This window comes from Cricetulus griseus, chromosome X, assembly GCF_003668045.3.
Source record: "Cricetulus griseus strain 17A/GY chromosome X, alternate assembly CriGri-PICRH-1.0, whole genome shotgun sequence".
Lineage (NCBI taxonomy): Eukaryota > Metazoa > Chordata > Mammalia > Rodentia > Cricetidae > Cricetulus > Cricetulus griseus.
The window spans coordinates 61,813,065-61,831,843 of NC_048604.1; the positions used below are offsets into that span (position 1 = coordinate 61,813,065).

Genomic DNA, 18,779 nt, shown 5'->3' on the forward strand with positions numbered 1-18,779 from the left:
ATTTATTGTCCCACAGCAAGCATCTTTTAAAGCAAAAAACCACAGAGCAGGAAAACAGCCAGCCAATGATTTTAAAGGTTAGCCTATCACGAGCCTAGGCATCGTATGCTTTACCTAGTGAACATAAGCTGTTCATGTAGTGACCTCATCTAGTTCAATCTAGGCAACCAAATATCTTTATGTAAACAACTCAAGACTCACACATTTGACTTCCTCTCGGCATCATCTTTTACTGGCTCATGTGCCCTACATCTTACCCTCTGTCTAAAGAATATCTCTTAGGTGAAAGTCCTGCCCAAAATCAAAGATGCAGTTAGACTATCTCTCAGATTGATAATAGAGATTCCTGAGGGTATGGGTAGAAACCAATCCCCAGGACTGCCCTGACACCAAGTTCCTTTAATTGTTAGGCTTACCAGTTCAGCCACCCTCATCTAGACTAAACAATACACAATGACCCTGAAAACAAAAAAGGGAATTGCAATCCTTCTCTTCTGGATTAAAGAAACAGATATCACGGTGCCCGTGCAGTCACCCTGGAATATACCTCTCCTGCCTGTGAAGAAAACTGGGGCATCTGGGTCTCATGTGTCTGATTCTTCCAGAGAAACAGGTGTCCGCTGTCTTGGACCTGAAATATGCATTCATCAGCCTCCCATTGGCAGAGGTGAGTCAACACATCTGTGTTTTTAAATGGACTGACCCAGTGTGTGTGTGTGTGTGTGTGTGTGTGTGTGTGTGTGTGTGTGTGTGTGTGTGTGTGTGTTGCAGCATGCAACATACCTGAACTAGGTTGCCCCATTTAAGGAAATTAAATGCAGACTTTCTGCCCTTTTGTCAGAGCTTTCCTGGGAAATAGATTATAAAAGGGTAGCTGAGTGACTGCTGCAAGTTACAGACTTTGGGCTATAGAATGTTGGTGAAGAAAGTCCAACTTTGTAAATGACTACCTAGCTTGGCTACCAGCTGAAGGAAGGTAAAAAGCCTGTCTCAGAGTAGGGTTGCTATCATCCTTTGGATTCCAATTCCAAAGACTGAGAGACAGTTCAAAAGTTCCTAGGTGCAACTGGCTGTTGCTGCCTCAGAGTTTGTGGAAATAACAAGGCATCCATACACCAGCACAAAGGCGTTAGTCCTATAATATGAACTGAGAGTAAACAAAAGACCCTTGAGACTTTAAAAACAGCTGGTGTTGACTTAAGCCTTAGAAGTTTCAGATGTTTTAAAAACCTTTTCATTTGTCCATGAAACCAAAGACAAAAGGGGTTTCAACCCAAATTTTTGGGCCAGGGATATACTCTGTGACATAACTGTCCAAATGATTGTACCTTGTAACCACAGGATGGCCCCATTGCTAGTTTAAAGAAGGAAAGCAAACAAGTTAACTCTTCAAAGATATTATATTCACAGCATCCCATGACATGGTTGAGGCCTTGTTCTGAGAAGCACCAGAATGCTGGCTATCTAAATGACTGTTTGACCCAGTACCAGGTCCTACTTCTGGTCCAAATTTGAGTCTGGTTTAAGAAACCAACCACCATCAACTTGACTACTACCTTGCCTGATGACACAGATGTACATCCATGAGTGCCAGGTGATGTAAGCAGGTTATTTATTGGAGTTACAGTAGTTACATTAATCAAAATGATTTGGGCCCAAGCCAGACACCCCAGCCCAGAGACCAGAACATAATGATCTGACCCAGACAATCAGATGGGGAAAAGGAAACTTACTTGCCCAAAATGTACACAGACCATCATTTGATATACTTTTACAAATAGGCATGTACACAGTATCATCTGTAGACAAAGAGAGCTTCTCACTTCTGGGAAAAGGGAGCACTAAAAATGTGGCGCTCTAGGCAAGCATGGTTGCACACACCTTTAATACCAGCATTTGTGAGGCAGAGGCAGGCAGATCTCTGTGAGCTAGAGGCTGACCTGGTCTATAAAATGAGTTCTAAGACACATGCAGCTGTTAAACAGAGAAACCCTGTCTCAAAAAACAAAAAGAAAGAAAGAAAAAAGAAAGGAAGGGAGAGAGAGAGAGAGAGAGAGAGAGAGAGAGAGAGAGAGAGAGAGAGAGAGAGAAATATTCCCTCATAGAAGTATTTTGCTTTCCCTACAAATTGCTGTCTCTTACTGTTAGGCTTCTGAACTGGCTACCTGACAAAGGTTCCTAAGACCAGTGGATCCTATTGACATTTTTTTTATTTTTATAATTGTAATTAGACCAATTTTAAATTAGAAACAAGCTTCTTTTACATGTCAATCCCAGTTCCCTCTCTCTCCCCTACTCCCCTGCCACCACCCCCTATCTCAACCCCTTTCTGCTCCCCAGGGAGGGTTAGGCCTTCCATGGGGGGATCTTGAGAGTCTGTCATATCATTTGTACAAAGGCCTAGACCCTCCCCCATGTGTCTAGGCTGAGAGAGTATCCCTCTATGTGGATTGGGCTCCCAAAGTCCATTCGTATACTAGGAATAAATACTGATCCACTACCAGAGGCCCCATAGATTGTCCAGTCCTCCTAACTGACACCCTCGTTCACCTGGTCTGGATCGGTCCTATGCTGGTTTCCCAGGTATCAGTCTGGGGTCCATGAGCAACCCCTTGTTCAGGTCAGCTGTTTCTGTGGGTTTCTCCAACCTGGTCTTGACCCCTTTGCTCATCGCTCCTTCCTCTGTGCAACTGGATTCCAGAGTTCAGCTCAGTGTTTAGCTGTGGGTGTCTGCTTCTGCTTCCATCACTACTGGATGAAAGTTCTAGGATGGCATATAAGGTAGTCAACTGAAGAATGGATGGAGAGAATGTGGTATATTTACATAATGGAGTACTACTCAGTGGGGAAAATGGAATCTTGAAATTCACAGGAAAATGGGTGGAACTAGAAGAAACCATTCTGAGTGAGGTAACCCAGACTCAAAAAGACAAAAATGGTATGTACTCACTCATATATTGATTTTAGACATAGAGCAAAGGAGTACCAACCTACAATCCACACTGCCAGAGAAGCTAGGAAACCAGGAGGACCCTAAGAGAGACATACATGGTCCCCTGTCAAAGGGGAAAGGGAGATCTCCTGAGCTAATTGGGAGCATGGGGGAGAGGAGAGGGGGCCTATGAACATTCTAATGACTTACCATGACCTGGTGAGATTCCTTGGTAAAGAAGGAATGGACAGCTCAAGCCCACAGACTGATGCAGGATACCAGAGGGAAAGATCATTCTCCCAGAAACAACCAGCATGACTCTGGTAACTGGCCTTCATCAGGCTACTCATCTGTGCTCCACACAATTTTTGGAGTTGCTCGGACCAAGGTAATGAATGCTATACCTATACTAGACAGCCTAGCAAGGGATGTCTCAGCCAGATGCCCAGTCTGTGCTCAAGTGAATCCAAAACAGAGAACTCTTACCCAGGAAGGGGCACAAATGAGAGACTAACACCCAAGTGAGCTCTTGGAAAACTGACTTCTCAGAGATCTGACCTGCTAAGGGAGGACAAATATACTTGCTAGTTTTTATAGACAGCCTTTTCAGGGGAATAGGCATGTTTACCACCAAGGCTGAAACTGTTCAAATAGTAGCAAAAAGTTCCTCCATGATCCCCTGATTTGGCCTCCCCCTAGTAATGGTGTCAAATAGTGGCCCAACTTTCATAGCCAAAAACCTCACAATAGTTAAAGCTTTAGACATAGATCAAAACTTCATTGTACATATAAACTTTAGAGTTCTGGCCAGGTAAAAAGAATAAATTGGGCATTAAAGGAAACTAACAAAACTCTCAGTGGAGTCCAGCAAATTGTGGATAGACCTCCTTTCTTTGTTTGGCTTCAGCCCACTGAACCCTATAAAGTGAAGGATTTACATCCCCCTCATGAAATTATGTTTGGAAGACCTTTTCAACTGCTTCCCAGGCTTGGAGAGCAGCAGTTGGCATAACTCACTAAGCATTCCTTCCTCAAGTTATTTCAGGCCTTCCAGTTCTCCATACAGGCTATTCATTGAACTATCTGAGAGACCCCGCTGACTTCTGAGCTCATCACCCACTTCCTCTTGTTCAAGTTCAGTGATACTATCTGGTTCAAGCAAATATCTAAAGGGACGCTGAAACTAATCTGCAAATAATCCTGCAAGGGTGATTCTCTCCACTGATACAGCTCTGAAGGTAACTGACTTTACACCATTGATCTACCACACCCAAGTCAACAAAACAAAACCCACATACACTGATGCCAAATGGACTTTCTTTGAACTATAGGCCAATTGATATATATCATTCTTTTATACTTTTCTGGTTTTAGTGTTTACTCCATGTTATTGTTATTTAAGAATACGACCTTTGCCACAATTTAAATCCAAATTTGAAACAAGCTTTAATTAAATACTGATCAGGTGGATTGGCTCTGGAAAAGTCCGTCATGGGGTTTACAGAAGATGGACCTGAATCAAGGTTTCCTGTGGCTTAAGTATTTCCCATCAGGTCCAATCAGGGGCAAACATGCATCCCGACATACCACTGGCCTACATCCAATCAGAGGTACTCATGCATCTTGACATATTTCCTGTATGTGAACCTCCTCCTGCCTACAAGTGATCAAGGACATCCAGTACAGATTGGTCAAACAAACTTGTTTAAGGGAGAGCAAACATGTGGCCTATTATCTCCCATAAACAATAGCCTCCAGCATTTCAGGAACTATCTATCCTTGGGCAAAGGCTTTCAGATCAGAGGCATTTTTTGTTATGTGGATCTCTAAGGCATAGTAATTAAAGCATAAAATGTAACTTTGGTTCTCACATTATGTACTCATATCTCAGGATATGAAACTAAGAACCAAGATGAGAGACAACAAGCATTTGTCTTTCTGGGTCTGGTTTACATCACAATATAATATTTTCTAGGTCTAACAATTTACAAACAAATTACATGATTTCCTTTTTCTTTACCGACAGATACTATTCCATTGTGTATTTACAACGTATTTTCATCACCCACTCATCTGGATATATTTAGGTTGTTTCCTATCCTGGCTATTGAAAGTAAGGCCCCATTGAATATTTAGAAGCATAATTTATTACTACATTCTTAATCTAGTCCTTATACGAACAGGTAAGTGCAGCTGTGTCTACTCATCAAAGAAGCATCTTCTTACAACAAATGGAAATCATCACAGAAAATCACAACTAGATACAAAGCAGAAATTAATGGATCTCAGGGTTCCCGGTCCATGTGGATACATCTACATCACAACTCTCACACTTATAACTCAGGGAGCATCACAGAAAAGAATATGGAAAGATTGTAGGAGTCTGAATACTAGGAAATCTGCTGTAAAAGTCTTACCTAAAAGTGGCTTCATAAACATGGCAAGGAAAATGACAATACTAAGAGACATTCTAAATTGAAAGGGAAAGTTTTTCATAGAGCCCCAATGCTAGACAAAGAATTACAGGCAAATCATGACTGACAGAAGAGGGAGAATTCATCTCTCCTAAGTATGAGATCCCTTATCAGTTGTCCATTGCAGGGTGGTCAGCTTTGAAATCATATACATTCCAACAACAAAAATGGGCTCAGCATGCTTTACACACACACACACACACACACACACACACACACACACACACACACACACACACACACACACAAAGAAAAAGAGGCTGTCAACTTCAGGAGGTGCAGACATAGAAGGGTTCAGGAAGAAAAGGGAATCATGGAAAGTGGTGCAAATCTATTTCAATTAAAAATATAAAGAAGATAAATGTATTGTTTACTATTTTCTGAATTTACAATATAAAAATTCATAAGCCAACATCACATAGTGGTAAATGGTTCCCTGACAGTTGGCTCTTTCCCAATCCTTCTCAACCCTTGAGGAAGTCAATCAAGAAAATTTCTATTCTCCAAGTTCATCTCTGATACATTCAGGAAGTTATATTGTGTATCATACAGTATTACTATTAATATTGAATCTGAGAAATTGACAGAATATTTTTAAAATATGTTCTATTTACAGAGATTGAAGTAATTTATTTCAAGATTCACCTTTCACAAATAAATAAGCTGTGCAGGATGAAAAGAAGGTAAGTATCAAAGTCAATACAAACAATTACTGGCAGAAATCAGGATAGCTAGAACCAGTGCAGATTGAATTGTAGTCCCCTTTGCTTTTGTAAACCCTGTTCAGATTTTCCTTGATCAAATCTTCAGAGCTGTCAGTTGTCATTTGCTAGCAGTTATTCCCATCCTAAGGGTCTCGCTGAAAATGAATTATAGCTAAACTCTCTTTTAGACCATCAGCTCAATTCTTGATGGTCACATATCTGACTCTAAGACAATGTATAAGGTGACCTCTAGTATGCAAAATCAATTCCACTGCCCCCAAGGCAAACCTCTGAATGACTGTCCCTCCTTTTCAATTATCAAGGCACTATGCAATCCTAGCTTGACAAATGGACATTTTAAAGTTTAAATGTGATGGATGGTTTTCATTGCTTAAGTAAATATAGCTTTGCTTCAAGTAGTGAACTGTAAAGTGAAAGTCTAGAAAAATGATAAATATACTATTGCCAAAATTTATAGTTTTACTAAAGGGTATTTCCTAATAACATTAATAAATCTACCAAATGAATATCATGGGTATACCTGATACTTTTCTGTGTTGTCAGAATTTTAACAATCTGAAATTAAATCTCCATGAAAATTAGTATGAAAGTGAACACGGCTTTTGTCTCTCATCATCCCATTAACACTGTGAAGTCACAAACATAATTACAAAACAGTGTCATGTTAAAAGTATAGCCCCTAACTAAGTCAATAATGGCATTTTTATACATATGAAATATGTGATACATATGTTTGACTCCCTTGCATCCTCTTGCTCTCCTCTTTTGTTCTCTTCCTTCCTCCCCTTAAGTAGTTTCTGCCTCACAGTCTCCTTCCTACTTTCATGTTCTACACATAAAGAAAGGTACACATACATACACACACACACACACACACACACACACACACACACACAGAGAGAGAGAGAGAGAGAGAGAGAGAGAGAGAGAGAGAGAGAGAGAGAGAGAGAGAGAGGTGGATGGGTGGATAGATAGATTCGGCATTTTATAAGAAGTACAAGGTAATTATTTTTCATAGCCAGGCCTCTTTCACCTCTATTATTAGATGTGTGTTCCATCTATTCCTAATTTCTTCAGAACTTTTATCACGAAGGAATGATGAATTTTATCGGAGACACTCTTTACACTTATCAAGAATACAACAGGAATTTCTCTCCGTGAGTCTATTTGTGTACTTTGCTTATATTTGCATACATTGACTGAATCCTGTGTCCCTGGAATGAAATCGACTTGGTCAGGGTGTATGGACTGAATAATGAACTGTTAAATTCAATTTGTAAATATTTAATTTTATTTGTAAGCATTTAATTTTAAGTATTTTATTGAGAATTTTTGTGTTCATCGGAAAAATTTGTATATAGATTTCCCTTTCTGTTTTATTCTTATTAAGATCCTGAGTAGAACAGTACTTATCCCTAGCATAGGTGTGGACTTTGGAAGCCCATTCCACATAGAGGAATACTCCCTGAGCCAAGACACATAGGGGTGGGCCTAGGCCCTATCCCAAATGATATGACAGACTCTGAAGACCCCCTATGGAATGCTTCATCCTCCCTGGGGATCAGAAAGGGTATGTGATAGGTAGGGATTTAGTTGGGGTGGTGGTAGGGGAGGAGGGGAGGGAGAGGGAACTGGGATTGACATGTAAAACAATATTGTTTCTAATTCAAATTAAAAAAAGATTGTCAGTGTAAGTATTCATTGCTATAAACTTTCTTCTTCAAAAAATCTTTCCTGCAAAAAAGTACTTTTGTTCTATCTTAAAGGAGGTTCTCAGAAGCTATGCTCTGTTTGTATTGAGTTTATGAATGCTTACATTTCTTCAGTTATTTAGTGTTCACTCAATAGTGCATGTTATGGGTAGCCAATCAGACATGATCACTCACACATATTTGCAGCCAATTGAAAATATGGGATCACACCCAGGTATTTGAGGATTGATGTGTGGTCACAGTGTTCAGAAACCATGGCATGGTACCTTGCTCTGCAGCTTCAGGGGGTGTCACAGAAGGAGTTTGAAGCAAACAGTTTAACTGAAGCTAAGATAAGCAATGAGCTAGAAGGGTTCCTGCACAAACAGATAGTTTATCAAAGGCTAGGTTACCTAAGACATCCTGACCTATTCATAGAATTAGAGTTAGATAGATTTCCAGTGTCCATCAAAGAAATCAGATTCTAGTTAAACCTGAAATGCTTCAGCAAAAATACTAGATGGAGGCACCTTAGAATTATCTTGCCCTGTCACAGCATGTGTGTGTATGTGTGTGTGTGTGAACAAATATCAAATCTGCTTACATTGAAATAGTAATGTAAACAAGGGCAGAGCGAAATGACTGTACTAGACCTTCCATGGGTGCTAAGAAAGGTTTATTGTAAATATGAAACTGCTATGTGGTTCTTTCTCCAGTGAAAAATAATAGAGACATTTGGGGAAGTCCAACGCTTCCATGGCTGCCTCTTAGGAGGCAGAGAAGATAGCAAACTGGCAACTGCCAGGCCAATCTCTTTGGAGCAGAGAGAAGCATAAAGGAAACCAGGAGTGGGGGTGGCATTTATGAAGCAGCCTGGGAGCTAGAGTAGGTGAGGAAGAGGTAGCATGTTGCCTAAAAGAGCCTAGTGGCTTTGATATACATTACAAATAAATGTTAGTAGGGAACCAGATGTCCCATTTGTCTGAGGAATGCTGAGTGTAGGCTTTTATCTCTCCATCAGCAATCCTTCTGTTTTCCTTGTAAGAATTCAGCCTGAGCTGAGCCCAAACTGTCATTTTAGGACATAGTCAGTGGCACTGCCTTTCTGTGAGCAGGGTGGAGACTAATAAGTAACATAAGCTGCCTCCTACCTAACTGACTGAGAACCCAGCAGTTGCTCCATCCTTGAGGAACTCAGCTATCAGAGCAGCCCATGATGGCTGTCTCATACCAGAGACACCAAGAAACTGGTAGTTACCTAGTTCACAGAGCTAAATTCCTCAGCAGTCCCAATATGCCATGAAAAATCTAGAGGGTTCCTGTAGAGCCAAAGATCCTCCATTGAATACTGAATCTGAAAATGCTGGTTCTGTATCAGGAAAGAAATCAGCAGCAGTATCAACTGGGTAAATTTGCTATGTGGAACTAGGAAGGCCAAGAAAATAAAAAGTAAACAAATCTCTTTCCTACTTTGCTCCCTTTTATCTGGGCTTCTATAAGATGTTGAAGCCCACATTCAGAGTGGATCTTCCCACATCAATTAAAGCAATCAGGACAATTCTTAAGTTGTAGTTACCCACACTATTGACTAATCTGTGGCAAATTCACATAAAAAAAAAACTAGCATCACAATCTCCAAGTATGTTTGCAGTATCTATTGTTTCTCTTATTGTTGATCTCCAATAGGCTTCAACAAGATACAAATAATCACTTCAATTTGTTTGTATTCATTAAAACTTATATAACCTATTTTGAATGTATCTCAGAGTTCTGTTTTGGTCAAAGCTTCCCAAATAGACCAATACTTGAAATAAGCATAAGATGTACAAACCAGCTCAGAAAATCTAAAATCTAGAATTGTGATTTTACTTACATTGACACCCTCCTTGTTAGAGCTATCATTACCATAATAGTACTAATTAGTGAGTAATTTTTTGTGCCAGGCACTGGACTGAGCCCTTTTATTAGCTTATATGTTACTACAATGCTCTAATTCCGTAGGCATTATCATTGTTGGCTGAGTTGTACAGATAAAGGACTTAAGCAAATTAAGTTATGAAATGCTAAGCAAAGAAAATTACAGAATTGGATCTTCTAAGCCAGCTACCATGAGCAAGTCATTTCCTGTTTTTGAGTCACATTATATTTCTCTGGAAGATTTAGAAATTGAACATTTTCTATATAATTTATTACCATTCTAAAATTCAATCTTACATTGTAAAATGATTCATTTTATACAGCTTTGGAAATAGTCATGAAGGAAAATCTGTGCTTCATATACACTCCAGAGGTCTACCCTTTGAAAAAATCACTTTTGAGTTTATCCCCATATCAGAAATCCTTGCTAAAAAAAAGGAGGCAAGCTAGACATATTGTTACAAGGTAGAATTACTTAAAGAACAGATGAAATTCAGACATTTAAATGAAGGAACAAAGAATGCCCTTAACCAAACAAAACTTTTATGCTTTTTCCTTTGTGTAAAATTCCTATGTTTTAGAAAACTGTTAGCTGATAAATACATACTCTAGGGAATTAGAACTCTGATTGATTTTCGGCTTTTCTTTGAGGAGACAGGCACTCACTACTCATCTCTGGATGGTCTGGAACTTTATATAGACCAGTATAGCCTAGAATTCAGAGATATGCCTGCCTTTGCCTGCCAAGTGCTGGTATTGATGGTGTACACCATCACACCAGACTGTTGGTTTTCTTTTTTTTTTTTTTTTGGTTATTCGGGACAGGGTTTCTTTGTGTAGCTTTGGAGCCTATCCTGGCACTCTTTCTGGAGACCAGGCTGGCCTCGAACTCACAGAGATCCACCTGCCTCTGCCTCCCGAGTGCTGGGATTAAAGGCGTGCACCACCAATGCCTGCTGGTTTTCATTTTCGATGGAGTATTTAGATCATTTTATTTTATCCCTTAAATGGATGAACATATATGGACACAGTATCTCACTGGCATCTTGGTAGTGCCTAACTGCCTAGTAGAATCTTCTTGCTCCTCCTGATGCAGGCAACAACTTTTCAACAGTCTAAATGTTATCTTTAGAAATCCAGCTGCAAAACAATCTGGGATTTCTATTTGAAGATTTGTGTTTACATCTACATTTATGTGACATTTTTCAGAAAATGAGTAAATGGATAGTCTCTCAATGAGTAGTTAGTGCTTATTAAGGAAAGCTTTCTTTTTGAACCACAGTAACTACAACAAAAGCAAAGCTGATCATCAGAAGATCCATAACATTAACAGTTGCAAATTAATGATCTTAGAATTAGAAAGATTCCCAACTCTAATGTCATTAATGTTAAGTATGTTAATAGGCAAATCAAACTCGTGGTCATTTTCAAAATTTGAATAATGTGAAATACTAGCTTAACAAAGAGGAGTAGGTGGTTGTCTTAGATAGGATTACTATTCCTTTGATGAAACACCATGACCAAAATTCATGGCAGGGAGGAAATAACTTATTTGCCTAATACTTCCACATCATTCCATCATTGAAAGAAATCAGACAGGAAATTTAACAAGGCAGGAACCTGAAGGCAGAAGCTGATACAGAGGTCATGGAGGAAATCTGCTTACTGGATTGTTCCCCAGGGCATACTCAGTCTGCTTTCTTATAGAACCCAGGACCACCAGTCCAGGGATGGCAGCACCCACAATGGGCTGGGCCGTGCGTCATAAATAATAATTAGGAAAATGCTATATAGGCTTGTCTACAGTCTGATCTTACAGATGCATTTTCTTACTTGAGGTTCTTTCCTCTTAGATGACTTTATCTTTGTCAAGTTGACATAAAACTCTTTGCCTCTCCACCCCATCTAGTTTCTTTACTTTGGGGAATGCAACCATGCTTACTTCAACATAGTTAGCAATGCTTTATTTCAACTCTTTATTTATGGGTTTGTAGTTCTATTATCAATGATGACTATTAACATACACACTGTTTTATGGCAATTGGATTCCTAATCCAGTTTACAAAAGCCTCTTTAATCCACATATGGATGAATTCAAAATTCCAAAACTTTCTATGACAACTTGTCCTTTGATTCAAATCTCAAGATATTTGTGGGAGTAGAGTATCTTTTTCCATAGTAGTCATTCAATATTTGTCCAATTGGTCACCTCAACCTACTTGATTACTTTATCACTCAAAGACCTCATTGTTCCATGATGTTTGAAAGGTCTTGCAGGCCAATCCTAGACCATTTTTAATGATAACTAGCAAGTTCCTTCACATTCATTTTCTTATACCTAAAAGTAGGAGTAATATGAGTATTAAGTAGTAAGTAAAACCCTTTAATAAATATACTTAGCCCAATACCAAGTGCATTATAAGATTTTATTTTAAAAAGAGGGAAAAATAGGTAGGTTGGTTCAGGAATTGACCTAACATAAATATACCCTTTGGAAAATAACTGTATTAGGAGAAAAGATCTCAAGATCACTGGAGCCATGATTAGCTTTTTGGTGGAAAAGTACCAGAATAAAATAGTACATTATATAAGAAACAACATGAATGGAGCCTTAAAAGTAAACTTTCTTTTTAAAACTGAGAAGAGGATTCTGGCCCAGACAGAGTTAGAAAAGCTGTGGGTCTTTTTAGGAGGGAGCTGAGAGCCGGAGAACAGAATTGAAGAGTGTTGTAGATACAGGAGGCATAAGGGAGAGACAGAAGAAGCTGCTTCAAGGGAGAAAAGAGGAATGTCCCAATGTATAATCCCAGGAAGGTGTAAGGAGAGATGGGGCAGGTATCTCCCCAGGGGAGGAAACAAAGAAAAGGGTCATGGTAGTCTTATGTAGGACATCTGTAGGGAGTGTCTCTCCTAGGGCGAGGTGAAAGAAAGCCTATGAAGTGCTGAGCTGAGCTGAGGTGGATAAAGTGTCCTGGTGACAAGAATTTTAATTCAAGTCATCCCCAAACAGAATGAAAGATTTGTCCAAGAAAATTTCCCAGTCATGGAGAGGTGTCCCTTCTCATGTGACTGGAAGAACAACAAGGTGAGAGGAGCTTCCTGGTACACAAGTGTGGCTTCTGTAGTAACAGCAAAGCACTTTGGAGTGCCAACATTTACCCAATAGATGAGGAGAAACAAGTGGTTGGAGCAGGTAGAGGACAAAACACATGGAGAGGTAGATTTGAAGAGAGATTGGGGGCAAGGGGGGTTTCAATAGAGGGAAACTGTCTTAATATAGAGATGCCCAGATAACAGACTCCAGGAGCCAGAGAGACATTTACAGAGTAGTCTTGAAAAGTTGAATGGTTAGAAGATGTGGGGAGGGGCAGCAGCTGGAGTCAATCTAGCCAGCAGAAACAAACATTCCCGAGACATGTTAGGAGAGTCAGGTCAGCTGCTGGGTTCAGAAAGGCCAAGTTTCTTGGAAGGGAACTCATATGCCAATCCAGAGGTTTTGGCACCAGGTGAATGGAAAAAGAAACTAAAAAGGAGGACATGACTGCTTGCAGGAGTTATGGTGGAGGATAAAGTTTATTGTAGATAAAAGAGAGATCATATCCAGAGTCAGAGACATCTGGGACCGCCAAGAGTGACCATGACCCTGAGCCTGGCCATATGAGGAAAGTGTGGAGGGGAAAACAAGAGACTAGGAGGACAAAGGGTAAAGCAAAGGGCTAAATAATCAAAATGATTGGATTTTATAGGGAAGGGCAGCTGAGGAAGAACAGTCCAGTCCTGGGGCTGGGAAAATTTGGGGTAGGAGCAGAGTATACCCGGCATACCCAGTAATAGGAAGGGACTGAGGGGAACCAGGTGGCCAGGTCTGCTTTGAAATGTTAGATATCTCAATAAGCCATTTGTCCTGAGTTTGAGACATAACAATATGTAAGAAGCATGTAGGTGAGTACCTCCTCAATTTCTCTGATCTACAACTTAAATATGTGTTGTATGCAGAGAAAGGGTCTTCTTTTGGTGGGGAAACAAGAGCAGTGACCATATCCTGTAATATCTGTGCATCTGTAGGACCTCAGCAGTGACCAACAACTCCAAAAGATTAATCTATTTCAGACAGTGAGTTTTTGTTTGTTGGCCTGTGGTGTCTGGTAGGGGCATTATCCTCTAACTATATGGTAACTCCATTTAAGCTCATCTTATATACGTGTATGTAAATATTTTAGGAAGCTTCTACAGTAGTGGGTTTCTATATGAATTTTTGAAATGTCTTTAGTGTTAGTTATCCTGTCCATCATTCCCTCTTATATTTACCATCCTTCACCTCGTTCATTTTTGTTCTGTCACTATCTTTTATTCCTTTATTTTATTTTTATTGAAAATAGGTTCTTCTCTCATATAATACATCCCCACAACAGTTTCCCCTCCTTCCACTCCTCCCAGCTTCCCCAACCACTCCTCTCTCCCTCTGATCCACTGTTCCTTCATTTCCCTTAGAAAAGAGCAGGTCTCTAAGAGACAACATTCAAACATGACAAGACAAGATACAGTAAGACAAGGAAAGATCCCTCATATTAAGGCTAGACATAACAAACCAATAGGAGGAAAAGAGTGACAAGGCAGTCAAAAGAATCAGACACACACCTGCTCCCACTGTTAAAGGAGTCCCATAAAACTCCCAGAGCTAAGCAACCACAACATCTATTCAGAAGATCTAGTACAAACCCCTGTAGGCTACATGATTGCAACTTCAGTCTGTGTAAGCCCTTGTGATCCCTGCTTAATTAATTTAGTAGGTTATATTTTTCTGGTGTCTTACATACTGTCTGACTCCTACAGTCTTTTCTCCCTCTTTTCATCAGGGTTCACCAAGCTCTGAGTTGAGGAATCTGATGGAGAACTGCAATTTAGATTCTCCAGGCATGTCTGGCTGTGGCTGCATCTGTTGCCATTTGCTACAAGAGGATCCCTTTCTGATGATGACTGGATAAAATACAGATCTATGAGTATAGAAAAATATTAGGAATCACTTCATTGTTTTTTTGTTTTTGTTTTTGTTTTTTTTATAGTTGTGTTTGGTTTTGCCCTAGGTCCCTGGGCTATTTTTCAGGTTCCAGTTCTCAGTCCTCCAGGCAGTGGAGGACATGGGTTCCCTCTAGTGGTAGGGGCATCAAGTTGTTTTGCTACTCCTACAAGTTCTGCACCATCATTGCCCTAACATATCTTGCAGGCAAGAAAGACTGTAGGTGGAGGGTTTTGTGACTGTGGTGGTGCCCAAGTCTCTCTGTAGCTTGGGGAATACTTTCCTGTGCCAAAGAGACTAGAATGTAGGGTGAAGGCTCTGTGCAGGTATCAGCTCAACCTCTCTATGTTCTATGAGCTGTGTGGATACTGTCCTCAGCAATGGGGGGGGTGCACTATCAGTTTTCAGAGAACAGCCCTATATCTTGGCATAAGCCTGGGTTGTTCAGGGATCTCCATGGGATCTCTTGGCCAACAACCCAACCAAGTGCAACACATTCCCACCACTGGAAGGCTTACCTTGCCTTGCCTTGCCACAAAAGATGGCCAGTTCAGACTCTATATTCTCCATCATTAGGAGTTCTCACTAGGTTCAACTTAATATATTCTAGGAAGATTTTGTTAGACTGTGTTTCCACCCCCAAATACCCTCCAGTTCCAGATGTCTCTCCCCTTTAACCTCATATGCCACTGAGTTCTTTCTCCCTTCCCTTGACCCTCTCCCAAAGAACCTCGATAATTTCCTGAACTTTATGAATATTCCAAATAGAACACACACATATCTTAAGTTTCTTAAGCTAACATCCACAAATGAGACAAGGCAGGTGATGTTTATCTTTCTGGTCTATGTTATTTACCTAGAATGATTGTATCTAGTATTGTCCACTTACCTGCAAAGTTCATTTTTTACTTAATAGCTGAATAATACTCCATTTTGTGAATACACCACATTTTCATTGTCCATTCATCAGTTGTTAAGCATCTAGAGTGTTTCCATTTCTTTGCTTTTGTGAATACAGCAGCAATAAACACAGATGAGCAATTATATCTATAGTTGGATATAGCATCCTTTGGGCATTTGTCCAAAAGTTGTATATCTAGATCTTGTTAAAGAGATATATCCAGGAACTGCTACACAGTAAGTGTTTGATGTTTATGTTCCAAAAAAAAAACTGTGATGAGGTAAAATGAGCTAGTTCATTATATAAAAATGTCTGTTGTTACTAAGCCTGATATCCTAAGTTTGATCCCCAGAACACACATAGTGGAAGGGAAAAATCAAGTTCTACAAGATGTTCTCTGACTTCAACAATAATGCCTCATGAGCACACTAAATTAATTAATTGTTGTAATAAAATACTTTTGCAAAATGTGTTCTGAAACTTAGCCTCTAAAGGTTACTGATATTAAGGCATGGGTACTCTGTGACATGAGTAAATAATGGATACTCTACATTCATATATGGTATTAGTGTCCTCATATCAAGATTTGAGGAACCTTGCTTACCCTAATTGTCTCTTCTCCCATGAGAGAATACACCAAGAAACACCATATAAGAATTGCACTGAGACTCCATCGGATATTGAACAATGTTAGTACCATAAGATGGTACTCTCCAGTCTTCAAAATTACAAGAAATAAATTTACACTTTATCAGTTGTCAGTCTTGCAATGGCATCTCCCATTTGTGGAATCAATTTATACAAAAGGCACAAAATCTGACACATAAAACACTTGAATGAAACATATCTATGAGATTTCCTGTTTAATTCAGTATACCCATAAGGGTAAATTCAAAAGTAGCTATGAGAAAAGCTGGAGTGAGACTGTAATTGCCTCTGAGTGCTCCACGAAGTCAATAATTCATTGATGGAGAATTCCCAGGTTCACTCTAGAACTGACAACAAATGTCCTTTTTAGGAATTCAATAATGGAGGGCTTGGCCCTTTAAAACTTGTAAAAACTGTACATGCTGAAGATGTTGTAATAGGTGAGGTGAGACAAGCTTAGAGAATAAGGCAATGCCAGAAGGGCATTTCAAGACTGTTACTGTGGTAACCTATTCATTACCATTAGATATAAACAAGTCTGACATGGTGCACTTTATGATAGAAATTTGAATACAATCTTGTAATAACATCTGTTAATTTAGCTACAGCCACATCTTAATTAATAAGAGGAGTGACACTTGAATTTTCTTAATGTCTAACACAAATGATCATGCAGTCAGGACAGACAAGTTATTTTGAGGATGAGGAGATAAAATATGTATGCCACCTCTAAATTTTGTGAAATGGTCAATTAATTCCTCTGCAAAAGAACACTGTTTTGGAAGGGGGAAGGTAATAGGGAGAAAGAGACCATATTATTCCCACCACATTGTTGCAAAATCATGGTTGTTTCCCTCCACCCCACAAACACTTTACACAGCTTTATATGCCACAAAATATAGCAAGCAAACAACTGACACATTAGTTAAGAGGCCTTCCATTTTACTTTGACAGTTCATGATAATGGAATTTAATTGTGGAAAAAAGAGAATAATTTTAGCTGAATGTCATTTGGTTCATTCAAACTGGGAATCAGGGACATTTTTAACAAAGGTTTTGAAACTTCTTTTGAAATCAGGAAGCTGCTATGCACAGATAAGAGGAGAGGTTTGAGGATTCTCTATCAGAAATTTCAAGGTTTTTTCCATCTGCTTTTTCACATTAACTGGTAATTATCCAGAAAGGCACATAATAGTGAGGAAATGACAGAAGCCAACAAAGGTTTTCCTAAGATATGTAAATTGTCAGTGATCGGCAAGGTGCAACAGAAAGGCTTTCTACAGCACAATTATTTATGCCAGTTCAGTTTGCTTTTAGGTAGCAGTTACTGCCCGCTCCAGAGCAGCTCCTTATCACCAGCTCTGCACATTAGCTTTCACGAGTCACTAAGAAAATGTGGCAAAAAGGTTGCTTAAAAGGCTGGTGCTTGTCCCTTATTTAGAGATGGTTTTCTGAGAAATTGTATTTTGATGATGAGGCTGTCACATTAAACAATAAAAATATTCTTTAATTTTTCATATATAAATAGATGTGGTAAGTGTGGAGAGGTTGTACACACATTTGTGTGTGTACTATATATACCTATATGCACATACACCAGACACACACTTGCACAACTACACACACAAATTATATGAACAGTGTGGATATGAATTATATGAGGACCTAGTAGATAACCAAATGATGCAACCCAAGGATAACTTCAAATTATTTTCCAGGAATTCCTTAATGAACGTTTGTTTACAGACCATTTGCTGTCTAATAAAGTTTATCTAGGGCTGACAAAAAGAAATACCGTATCAAATCGATGGCATGTCCAAAGTCCTGGTTTCCTTCTCTTCATACTTGCTTTGGGCTTTGGTCAGTGTTAATTGCATAACATATATTATTAGTTGTCAAAGTATTAAAGTATATCACATATATAAATATACAGGTACCCCAAAATGAAGAATCTTAATATTAGAAGAAATAGCTGCAGTGATGTTTAATTGTGCCTATCATAGTTGGAGACATTACTGAAAATGAACTAAAAGTCTTTACAGAAAGGTGAACTCACTGCATCTGAACAGTGAGCCTATGAGATGTTTGTTAGGGTCTCTACCTCCAGATGAGGAAAGAGTATCAGAAAAGATTCTTAAATGATTAAACCTAAATTTGAAGTACTAAAGTAGAGACTAGATATAGGGTATACCTATATATGAGTCTACTCATCCATGAACTAAACAACAATTTAAACATTAATATTTGTGAAAGAAATACAAAAATGACAGTTATATCTTAATTTTCCCCATGATTCTCTGCTTTGGATCATCATTTTATTTCTTCCTTTGAATAGTTCTTTCATTTTCCCTCTAATTCCAGTATAAATTCTACCTATGGCTTTGTACATTTCCTTGTCTCAACAACTTCATTCATGACTAGCTTTCCAAAGAGACTCCTGAACTGGCATGACCTTTGAGTCTTTCTGTTATAAT

General features: G+C 39.1%; 1 protein-coding gene across 1 annotated transcript in view; it reads left to right on the plus strand.

Annotated features, from left to right (window-relative positions):
• Positions 1-453: 453 nt before the first annotated feature.
• LOC100757709 (60S ribosomal protein L5-like) overlaps positions 454-18,779 on the plus strand; it is a 138,244-nt gene continuing 119,918 nt past the window's right edge. The window contains exons 1-2 of the mRNA XM_035449726.1: positions 454-667; positions 3,157-3,320. Of these exons, the coding sequence (XP_035305617.1) occupies positions 454-667; positions 3,157-3,320 (378 nt within the window). The remainder of the gene's footprint in view (positions 668-3,156; positions 3,321-18,779) is intronic.